Here is a 12,481-nt window from a genome sequence, read left to right on the forward strand (position 1 = left end):
AATGAGTCCCACAAAGCGGAGGGAATCATAACATTTTTAGCTATGTTTGGCTCTGAGATTCTAAATTATGTCACTACATATGTGCAAAACTGAACAAAATGTTTACTATTTTAAACAAATGCAGCATGGGTTTTTTCATTTTGTATATTTAAGAACACACATAAAGGCACCTTTCTGCCAATCCTTGGCACTAATTACTCTACGAAAAATATAAACTGTTAAACAGAGTGTCTTAGCCTCAAAAAATAAATATTTGATCTAGAAGCCAATACCACCAGCAAAGCCAAATGATATTCAAATTATCATTAGCTAGATCCCCTTGCCTTCATCCCTTTTCCAAGTCTGGAAAATGAATCAGTCTTGTGTGAACTAGAAGCCAACACATGAGGAAAAAGAGTGGGAAATGAATTCCAGGTTAAGGAGACCTCTGGACAATAATCCCTTTGGGTCACTCCACTCGCTTTAGATAGGCAGAGTAGGACATTTAGGGCATTATAGATCAAAGCTGGCAAAGCAATGCAGATGAGAGAGCACATCTGTTCCCAACAGATGACCTACTTACCAATCACACAGCTGACTTCTATATTGAGCTTTAGGTTTTGAACAGTCATATGTTGTAACTCTGTCAAGTGTACTTTGTGTCAGTATAATCTTGGATTGCTAATGGGAAATGTCTCACTGTTATATCTGGCATTTGTTTTTATATAAAAAGAAAAATAAAGTTATTATTATTAATAAAAGCCTTAATCAATCTTCCTATTTCATAATTTGAAAATCCAGTTGCTTGCCAGGACAAGCTTCCTGTGATTTTTGACTGCCCCTCAGTCTGTGCAAGCCCATTACCTTCCAGAAGGCATTCTTCCTCTAAAAGCAGCTCAAGCGTTACTCATCCTCCCATGCAGGGCATTGCTTCCAGGTGCAGCATCTGCCTTTCTCCTCCAGTCTCTTTAAAACATCTGCTGACGTATTCCTCATTACAGAGCATTATATTCAAACAAGACTGAAGTGTAGCTACTCTTTTTAGAGTGACTAGCATCACATGAAAGGTCTTGAGCAAGTGCAGGGCAATGAGATGATGGTAAGTAAACACATAAACCCATGCTGGCGGTGCCTGTCACTGAAGAAGATTTTGATTTAAATTATGCTCCCTACAAATGTTCATCAGGTTGCACCACCATGGAAAGAAGCTCAGACTGTGCCTGACAGACATTAATAGGAGCCTCTGTGTCTGAGGGCTATTCAGAATTTTATCAGGAAAGCCTCCATACGGAACAAATTTTATGACTACGGTGTGAGAATCCTCCTCAGTCATTTTCCATAGCAGCTGCAGTAATCCCTCATCTGCTGCAAATGGAAGGTACTTTCCATGACAAGGGTGATCACACCGTGAAAATACCTAAGAAAAGCAAGCCAGTCTCCCTGCTGTAGCCAGGGTGGGATTACTGCTAAACCAGCCCTCCAGTGGCTTGTTCTGATTGATCTCCTTTTTTTAGTATCAAACTCCCCTTCCTCTGCCCTAAGGCATTATTTGGTTTATGGTCCTTCAGGCTATGAGGGAAACCACCTCCTGCCAGTTGAAATAGGAGGGGCCCTAGACTTGGGGGAGCCAAGAGGGGTAGAAAGATAGGACTTTCTTGGTGTGCATCTTTAGCCAGAGTATTGTCAAAAGGCAAGAGGTGATAGAGAGAGAAATACAGTTAGAGCTGATGATTGGCTTCTATATGATGAAAGCTTGTAGTTCAAACACTATCTTAGTCATCAAACCAGCAGTGACCAAAGAGCAAATTGTTCCTTTCAGAATTTTAAGCTTGGAAATCTTGTCAGTCTTGAACAGTGCTGTTCATGGAAAGTGTGACTACACAACCAATTCAGTTAGCTAAACGCAGACATGAAAAAGGCCGCAGATATCCTGCATGGCTCCACCGGCCAACTCAAAGGCATGTGTTTCCAATAGGTCCTGTGTCATATTCTGCTACTTCTAGGGGTTTGATATCTCAAATATCATTAAATAACTATATCTATGCAGCTGGATTAAGCTACTTCAATCCATCCCAGACATTAAATGGGAAAATATCTCAGTAAAGGGACTACTGAAGGGCACCTGAAGTTACCTGAATTGTAAGGGAATATAACAGGCTAGAAGACTGTTAGTAGTCCATGATCTTAAACAGAAATGGAGATAGTACAGTCCCTCTTCTAATGCCTCCAATTTCTCACATCCTATGACAGCCTGTTTGTGAGGTCATCAGGGTTTCTCTGCAGCTTTCACAAAAATAAATTTGGAGTTAGGTGTGAAAAGGAAAAATAGGCTCTGAGAAGACTTCAGTTAAGATAGTGGTAGATGTTTGCAGATAACTGGGCGTATTTGCCACACTCAGCAGAGCTGAGAATAACATAATGAAAACAACTTATAAAGGGGACACCAGCAGGCCATCTTCTTTCTGTGTCTATGGGACAGAGATAAGAAATGTTTTGATGACTCTCTTAGACTGGGAGAGGTGGAAGGATTCTGCCGAAACTTGAGCATCTGCTGATATTATTTGTGTACAGGGAAGATAAGCAGGAATGTTGAAAATGGTGAATGTGCAAATCCTCTGCCAAGAGGACCAGATGAGAGGCAGAGAAGACCTCTGGCCCATAAAGCAACCAGGTAGAAGCTGAGTACCATATATGCTTGCTTTGGTGGTATTGTGCAGTCCAAGAGTGGTTTACCCTCTTGGCTTTATGCTCATCATGATCTGGAAATTGTCTTTTCTGATGAAAGAAGGAATCAGGATTAAGTGATATCTACACTGTGAGCTGGAGTTTTTTTTACCTTGGATTAGGTAAATTAGGCAAGTTAGACGTTTCCTAGGAATATGCCTTTCTTTGAGGTGATAAATAACATCATGATTGTCAACGATCTTATGCCACCGCAGAAGTTAGAAACTTGAAACAAGATTTCAAGGAGTCCGGAGAGAATAGGACTTGGAAAGGGATGCTTGGAGAAAAAGGGAGGACTGAGGAGAGAACAAGGCAACAGCAGGGGAAAAAGGAACCCAAATGTCTGGAACAAACTCTCAAAATATGAACAGCTTGTGCACGAGATGCAGAAACTCTCTTGGCTCAGTCTTGTGACTGAGACACTATTGGCAGGTACAGCATTAGGTGCCATCCATACTGTGAATGGCATACACAGATGACACAGGGTGATAGCACCTTTTCCTTTAACATTAAAAGTCTCTAAGTGTTTGAATGTTTGCGCAGCTAGAATAGGAGGATGCATATATAAATGATCATCCAGTGGCTGTACTGTACTGTTGTAATGTGATTTTTCCACTAAAACTTTGATGTGCATACAGAGTGTGTAGTGTTACTTAGTTAATATTTTAAAATGCTTTTAAGTCAAAGCAAAAGGTTTAAACACAAATTCCTGGTATACATCTTGCGCTTCACTTTCTTATTTATGTAATTCAGTATCTCCATTGTTCTGTGAGTTAAATTGTCAAATACTGGTTGCCCCTTGGAAGAAGAAAACAGATTTTACTCATTTTGTTTATGCAGCTTACAAATCAGAAAGCAGTTGTGATCAGAAATAGACTGACTTACGTGGTTTTGAAAATTTTTGGTTAGCATGTAAGTCTAGTTATTAAATTGCCTGCCTAGCTCAAAAGGGCAATTATGTGTAATTAAAGCAAAGCCTGCTTTAATTAAACATCTCATTTGAGTACAAGTCAGTGTGGATCCTGCAGTAGGTTACATGCTCGTTTTGCATAAAAGCAGCCTGTCCATGCAGTTTCACCTGTCTTTGTGTTCAGCATTTCAACATGAGAGGTGGGGTACAGTTGTGATGCCTTCTCAATTCTCTCCCACCATCTGGGGCAAGAAGTTGGGCCTTGCACAGTGTCCAGCTTACTGCCTGCCTTCCAGATTCATATTTGTTCCAGATCAGGCTGGGGTGTTTTGGGGTTTTTATTTGAGCAATTCTTCACTTTCTAATTGTCATAACTTGTTTTGAGCATTCCTCCTGACATAAAACACCCCGATGTTCAGCATAGTAATGTCATTCTGATGAACCTGTATGTCACCACAGAAAAAGGGCTGTCCTTTCCAATAGCAGTATAAAAAACTGTTCAACACACTGTGTTTTTATGATGCCTTGTGTATGTGTTCCAAAATAGCAAGACCCACTTTTCAGTATTCAAAAATCAAGACATAAGATTCAGATTATGCTCACTTAACTAACCATGAAAGCTGTTTCTCACCCCGAAGAAGTTATAAAAGCCAATTAATGGAAAAGATTATTCCAAACAAGGGTCCTAACTTGCAGAGAGTGAGCATACAAGCATCGTATCCTTTGTTTAGGTATAGAGAAGACAACGAAACTGCTACTGTCAGGCTTTCTTGTGTAAGTACCTTAAGTTAGCATTGATGCTAACTCTGATGCAGGTAGACTCAGCAATCAAGAAGTGTCAGCAGCATCAATGCTCTTAGCAATAACATGACTTGGAATATGCACTGGCATCTAACAAGGAAAATTTGAAATGTTTTTCCAAAGGGAATATTATTAGCAGCTGCAGGGAGCTAACAAGAGCAGTAGTAATGAAAGACAACAGCTGTACCAACACTACTACTCGTCCCAGTCTCAAAGTATGGTGTAAAAGGAGCTTCCATTCAGTGCTGACACCAGCGAACCTGTCTGCATGGCACTGCTGTTCCAGGAGATGGTTCTCATTACCATCACATTGTTTTTACCACATTGTTTTCAGCAAGCAGGTTAGTTTCCATTCAAAAGAGTTCCCTCAAAAAAATATTCCCAGAGTGTGCCAGGCGAGGAACCTAGATCCATGATTGGCAGTGAACAGACCAACAGTGTGTGGTACCGTGTCCTCATATCCACTGCTTTAACTCCATTGCTCCTGTTTGAATCCACTCTCTCAAACTGAGGAGCCAGTAGGTCCTGTTGGCATTCTTCAAAAAAGAGATCTTGATCTTTGTCGTTAGCAACAGTTAGGCTGCATTTACCATTCAGGAACTGGTGTACACCCTTGTAAAAGAGCAAGAGGTGCCTGCTGTCCTCACCAAAGGAGCTTTCATCACTTTGTGATTAGGCAGTCATGTTACTTATGTGTTGACATTAATGACTTTTACGATTTATGATGCTGTCTTTCAACAGTAACTGGAAGCTTAGACCTTGGAGATCACATCATGCATAAGAATTGCTCCCTTGCTCCCCACAATGTGATGTAACAGTTTCACTTCCTTGGCTGGGGCACTGACTCATGAAGTGCCCTGCTAGCTGGGGCTTTTTTACAGTAATGTGGTAATACAATCTTGTATCTTGGGAAGAATCTAGATCCATCACAAGGACATTAAGGAATCAGGTCTTTAGTTAGAAATATATCTCCAACCAAATGATTAACTATTCTCTTGCTTCAGTAGATTGGAGAAATGAGGAATTTAGAGTCTAGTTGTTTTATGCATGTATGTTTTCTTGCTTTAATGTGAGCATCCTAACACAATCCTCTTGTGTATGGTTCCAAGTAGAACTATGAATATTGAGTGGGGGTCACTGAAAAAGTCATCTGGAGCATAGGCAAAGAGCCTAACAACCTGTGTGGCTCCCAGATCTAGTGTCCTTAGTCGAAGATGCCTCAGATGCCAAGAAGTCAAGGGTGGTTGTGGAGGGGCTACCTATTGCTGTCACCCTTTGCACGTGATTCCAACAGAATGACCAGGAGCTTTGGCAGGACCATCCTGCAGGCAAGGGCTAGGTCACAATGACATACAAGTACTGGATATCCTCTGCTTACCTCATTAACTTCCTTTCTGCATCCTTTTGACGTTTTTCTCTGTTTTGCTGTATTTCTCATGAGCTTGTGACAAAAAGGCAGCTTCTTATTTAAAGAGATTGAGGTAATTCTCATTTGTTCCAGAAAGATTTTTTTTTAATAAATCAAAATTTTATTGTTCAAAAGGAAAGGAAATTCTTTATATTATAAATTATGTACATCACTAAATACAATTTTGTACAAAAGAAAAATTAAACATCACCAATTAACATTCTTGTAGTTGCAAGTGAAATGGATGTTACTGGTGACACAACTGAAAATCTGATCAGAGGACATTGAGTGACCTCAAAAATTAAGAATTCCTCATTTAATGAGGCTATTTTTTTTTTAGTTCTGTCCTGCGTATACGCTGAACAGTTAGCTGAGGCTTCTTCAGACATTGGGACGAGATCTCAGCTTTGGTTTGCTAGGATTGCTTTTCCACAGTATCAAAATAACTGAGCTTTAACCTTATTATCAAATAAGGTCAAACAGCCGAGCTGTAACTAGCTTTCTCAATTTGATGGTTAAAGTGGAGAGGATCTAGAGTCCTCCCTAAATAAGCATGTGATAGGCTGATAGATCAGCTCAGTAACCAGCTCTCCAAACCCAGATTCTTCCTGTTCATACTGCAACGTTAACTATAAAAGATTTTAAATCACACTTGGAATCATCTCCAATCAAATTTCAAATACTTATAAAATGGTGTCCCACTGAAATAACTTATTTCCCCCAAAAGGAAGTCACCTCTCACCTTCCCGCTTACCTTAAAAACCAAGTTGTTCACAAACTAAGAAGTCAGAAAGATTACAGATGGTGATTGCTCTAAGCAGGATGAACTCTGCAAGAAAACCAATTCTAACACTGACTTCTGCTTGTGTTACTCAGAGGTAATAGATGATTTACACTACAAAATCTGGCCTACCATCCCTTTTTTTCCCCCTAGTAGATAGGTATGACAGCAATTCTTCCTTATGCTACTGCCATATTTCTATTGGGAACTTGCTATTGATGTTTATGAAAATGTCAAATGGTCTCCTTTAGCTAATTAATAATGTCATTAGCTAAACTAGCTCTCAAGGACTGAGATGACTACACAGAAAGTCCATCAACTCAAGCAGCATTTGCCTTGACAAGGGGGATGGAGATAAGGCAGAGTAAAGGTCACAACTTTTTCTCCTCAGTGTTCGTTTCTAAGCAACCCAGTCAGGCAGTCTGTGCTTACAGCACACTGGGTCGACTTTGTTTTGCTTTCTTGTCTCCGCAAGTAAGGCACTGAAGGTGACAGGCCCTCTGGGAATGAGCCACCATGCTCTGCATCAGCTGGCTGAAGAAGCTCCTGCTTTATGGGCAGGAGGCTTGGAAGTAGAGCAATAGGAGAAACCAGTAATAAAAGAGCTGTTTGGAGTCAGAGACTTCAAGCTAGTTCTTGCAGAGTAAAAACCATAAATGTAATTAAAAAAAACCCAACAACTGTTCAAGTTTGCATGTAGGCACATGTGAGAAAGAGTGAGCCTCTTGAGACTGACAAGAATGGACCAACCCCTGGTTCTGTGCAGTGGTCATATTGAAGCAAAAGACAGTCTGTCTGACTTAGGGCAAGTTAGCAAGTTAAGGAACAGCTGAATGGCCCAGTTGGGGATGTGTGAATACTAGGATGGTATTCAAGGTCAGTAATTGATACAAGTCACATACCAGAAATGACCAAATGCCAATGCAGGGAGCTTGCAGAGATGACACATCAGCAGCAAAACAAGACTGATGACTGTGAGTGATTCGATGGAGATTTACACAAAATTCTCGTTGTGGTTTTCTGCCTTTTCTGCACTGGTTATAAAGGCTTTTTCAACCACGTGAGAAACAAGAAGCCTGATGCAGCTAAGGGGCAGGAGCACTCAAGGTGCACTCCACTCTATAGGCACAGGAGGGCTGACAGAATACAAACCCATACCAGAAGAACTAGACAGATTTTGCAAGAATTCTCAGGAGTTCAGACGAACACATTACTGGGATCATTCCTCACAGGTAGCATCAGGGCATCTGTTTCAGACCAGCATGTCAGTAAACAGGTTAGAAAATATTACACTAAAATGAGCAGTAACACATTTCCAGGAACAAGTATTCATGCACAATTTTCAGCTGTGTCCAAGGATAAAATAGGTCATTTTTTATTGTGATGTGCAATTTCTCTTACGAAACATGACACTATACAATTGGGGGTAGCTAATTTCATATCAGTTTCTAGAGTTTCAGGAGAGAGCTAGGGAACATAGTGACCAAGAAACTTGCTGTCTTTAATGGTCAAATTGGCAAGAACTGTAATGCAGACCCAAGAGATGAACACATTAGGAAGGAATCAACAAAGTTTCAGTAAACAGAAGTAATTCTTCATAAATTCATTAGCTCTTTGAAGTACTCAACAACCCTGAGGACACAGGAAATCCAGCTGATATAATACTTTAACTTTAGAAGAGATTTTACCACATGCCTTTCAAAGGCTCTTAGAGGATGTAATCTAAAGGGAAGGTCCTTGCATGGATAAGCAGTTAAAAGATAGACCAAACAAGGCCAGCCAGAAATAGTTGGTTTTTACAGCAGAAAAGATTATTAATGCTTAGTTTAAGCAGTTCAATATATTTCTAGATGACGTGGAAAAAGGAAAACAGTTGGCAGGCTACATTTTGTGATGCTACCAAGGATACTAAAGACAAAGATTGAAGACTTCCAGAAGGACCCCATACTACTGAGTTTCAGGGAAAAAAAAACCCAGCAGATAAAATTCAAGAGTGATAAATGAAAAATAAGGCACAAGGAGAAAACCCAGTCCTAACAACATTTATAATGATGGGCTCTCAGCTTATTAGTACCATTCACAAATGATATTTTTATACTAGGCCAAAGAATATTTGGCACAATGCTAAGCATCAGTCTAAAAAAGCATGTTGAATACTTAGAATTATTTAAGAAAGAAAGAAAAGGGAATGCATTATTCCACTGTATGCCCCTGTGGTGTCCCAGTATCTCAACAAATACTTTACGTTACACTGTGTTATCCTATGCGCATTTCATAAAGGTTACACTGAAATTAGAAAATATGCAAAGATATTAACAAGGATAATTGAAAGTACAGACCAGCTTTCATACGTGGAAAAATTAAACAGCTTAGGACAGTCTTGGGCAGAAAAGGAATGGCTGAGGACAGAATATGACATATCTATAAAACTACAGTGGCTAGGAGAGGGTGAATAGGTTTTGAATCCAGTATGATAATTAGACAGCAGAAGCAGCAGGAGAAAACAAACAAAAGAATGCATTTCCTCTGACAGTGCATAGCTAAACCGCCAAATTTAATGCAGCATTTTGTGGCAGGTATGATTTTATGACAGTTTGAAAAGTGACTGGGAGAAGTAACTGAAAGAGAAAAATCTACTGAAGGCTATTAAATATAAAGACATAACCCTTGGGAGTCCACAAACCCCGGTGTAGTGGAGTCTTGACAGAACTCAGGGGATCAGGACCACTACACACTCATCCTTCTTTATACTTCTTCCTAGCACACTAAATTGTCTGACTTCCCACCTCTGCTCTGTGCACTGAGGAAGAGGACAGAAAGGCCTACTCAAGCCGGTCACAAACAAACATTACTATTTGGCAGCCGGTCACTAGTGGTGTCCCCCAGGGATCAGTGTTGGGCCCAGTTCTATTTAATATCTTTACTGATGATTTAGATGAGGGGGGATTGAGTCCACCATCAGCAAATTTGCAGATGACACAAAGTTGGGGGGGAGTGTCAATCAGCTGAAAGGCAGGAGGGCTCTGCAGAGGGACCTGGACAAGCTGGAGAGATAGGCTGATTCCAACGGGATGAGGTTCAACAAGGTCAAGTGCAGGGTCCTGCACTTCAGCCACAACAACCCCCTGCAGTGCTACAGGCTGGGGACAGAGTGGCTGGAGAGCAGTCAGGCAGAAAGGGACCTGGGAGTTTGGATTGAAGGAAGCTGAACATGAGCCAGCAGTGTGCCCAGGTGGCCAAGAAGGCCAGTGGCATCCTGGCCTGTATCAGGAACAGTGTGGTCACCAGGTCCAGGGAAGTGATTCTTCCCCTGTATTCAGCGCTGGTGAGGCCACACCACACCTCTAGTACTGTGTCCAGTTCTGGGCCCCTCAGTTCAGGAAGGACATTGAGCTGCTGGAGCAGGTCCAGAGAAGAGCAACAAGGCTGGTGAAGGGACTCGGGCACAAGTCCTATGAGGAGAGGCTGAGGGAGCTGGGGCTGTTCAGCCTGGAGAAGAGGAGGCTCAGGGGAGACCTCATCACTTTCTACAACTACCTGAAAGGAGGTTGTAGCCAGGTGGGAGTTGGTCTTCTCCCAGGCAACCAGCAGTAAGAGAAGAGAGCATGGTCTTAAGCTGTTCTAGAGGAGGTTTAGGTTAGATATTAGGAAGAAATTCTTTACAGAAAGGATAATGAGGCATTGGAATGGGCTGCCCAGGGAAGTGGTGGATTCTCTGTCCCTGGAGGTTTTTAAGATGAGACTGGATGTGGCCCTTAGTGCCATGGTCTAGCAACCACAGCGGTAGTGGATCAAGGGTTGGACTTGATGATCTTGAAGGTCCCTTCCAACCCAGCTGATTCTATGATTCTATGATTCTATTGTAATACAATGAGGACTAAAATGCTCTATTAGAAAGAATGCAGACTGTACTAATACAGCATCTTAGCAAGGGCCAGGGTGACCTGCTGGGGTCACATTAGGTAGCTGAACTGCATGCAGGGCTTATTTTCTTCTGTGATGCCAATGGCTATGGAAATCTATGGATATATACTAGGAAGGAGACAGTTTCTTCACTGTATACCTTGTGCAACCATTCTTGGAATACCACATGCACAATTTTAAAAACTATGTTAATTAAACTGGAAAGTTTAATTGCGCCTGCAGAGAACTGTGAAGCGGTTTGAGATGTTGCATGTTTCACAGTTCCGCGTCTTAATTGTTCTGGGGAACAGTATGAAGTGTCTCAACTCCCTCTGGTATTGACCTACAGGCCACCCATATGTATTGTCACAGCTGCAACAGTGACAATACAGATGGGAAAAGCCAGTGTCAATGCAGCCTGAGAATGGTAACATGTTCTTGGCTTGTTTCAATGAGCAAATTCATTGCATCCTCTGACAGATAAACTAAACAGACCCAGGCTACTGCCACTGGTGTACTGCTGTCAATAGCCACTCTTCTTCTTAGTAATTACTAGCTTTGGAATTACATCAGGGACACTAATAATAAATTTGAGGAAAATTGTTAACTATCTCCAAGTACAAAAACACTTTTTGAAAACACTAACAGTCAAATTGCTCAAATAATGATTTCCAATAAGTTTTCTTAGTTCAGCTGGTCTCCCTGGGGGTAAATGATTCAGTTGTATAAATGTAAAAGTTAGTTGTCCTGCTTTTAAGACCTGTATGAGTATGAGAAAAATACTATCTATTCTAGTAATACAGAATTAATATTGCTAAACACAAGGTCATCATTAGAACTGACTATTCATTTCTAATAAACCATAATGAGGCAAACCAGACACAGGCAAAGGAATTTCACTGGTAGCCTCAAATATCTAATTAGAGCTTGGGAAACTTGGCTGACATATACTTTTATATGAAAACAGACCTTTATCTAACTATAAAAATATGAGGATGAGCTCACAGAGCTGGTACTGAGACCACACTACACATACTTTCTTCTGAGCTTGACTACACTCAAATCACAGAGGTCACATCAAATGACACAAGCCCCATCAGATAAAAAAGCTGATTTGTTACAATTCTGTCCTTCATTTCTTCATAGGAAGAACCTGCTTATCTTAAAGGCAGTACAATGGATTTACATATTAAATGGCTTAAGCAAGAATATATGAAAACTCAGAGGAACTGGCAAGAAGTGGATAACAAAATGAATGTGACAATAGAAATACGGAGAAAGATGATCAGCAATAAGGCACCTTTAAAAGATATTCTTAGGCTATTTCCTTTCTTAAGATGCCCTTATCAGGTAACAGAGCTATTTTTATTAATGACATTGAATTCTGTGTTATAGATGTGACAGAACTGTAGGCATGTTATTTTACTGGATGCTTCCAGTGAAGTATCCATTGGCATTGTTCTCTTTAACTCAAATTTTTGCAGCTAATCCCTCTTTGAAAGGTTCACCAGCTCTGTGTTAAATGTGCCACACACACTACCAGTGGGTTATTTGAAGTATTTTGGTGTTACTTGATGTATTTCTTCCCTGCTTTGAAAAGAAATGAAAACCATCCTCTCTAGTTTATAATCTTTTTTAAATGAGCTGGTTTTATCCTGTCTTCAAAGTGCATGCATTGTTTACAGTTTTGGTTTTGAGTTTTGAAATACCACATATTTTTTTTCTTTTAGCTTTTTAGGGAGTTCCAGCTTCTCACACACATGGACATTTATAAGAAAACAGTTGGGATTTTGGAGATTTATTCAGAAAATATATTATCTTTGTATGTCGTGAGGAATAATCCAATTAACATTATGCTACAAGAAAATCTGAAGCAGCACACAGAGGAAGATGTTCTGAAATGTCAGTACTAATCTCTTATGCTCTGAATACCAGAGTTTCGTTGTAGCTAATTGTTCTCATTTATGTACCTAAA

The 12,481-nt window shown here is 40.5% G+C and overlaps 1 protein-coding gene across 1 annotated transcript in view; it reads left to right on the plus strand.

Annotated features, from left to right (window-relative positions):
* SAMD3 (sterile alpha motif domain containing 3) overlaps window positions 1-12,481 on the plus strand; it is a 37,341-nt gene that overhangs the window by 22,384 nt on the left and 2,476 nt on the right. The window contains exons 7-8 of the mRNA XM_064649520.1: window positions 11,653-11,856; window positions 12,237-12,408. Of these exons, the coding sequence (XP_064505590.1) occupies window positions 11,653-11,856; window positions 12,237-12,408 (376 nt within the window). The remainder of the gene's footprint in view (window positions 1-11,652; window positions 11,857-12,236; window positions 12,409-12,481) is intronic.

Source organism: Pseudopipra pipra, chromosome 3 (assembly GCF_036250125.1).
Source record: "Pseudopipra pipra isolate bDixPip1 chromosome 3, bDixPip1.hap1, whole genome shotgun sequence".
Lineage (NCBI taxonomy): Eukaryota > Metazoa > Chordata > Aves > Passeriformes > Pipridae > Pseudopipra > Pseudopipra pipra.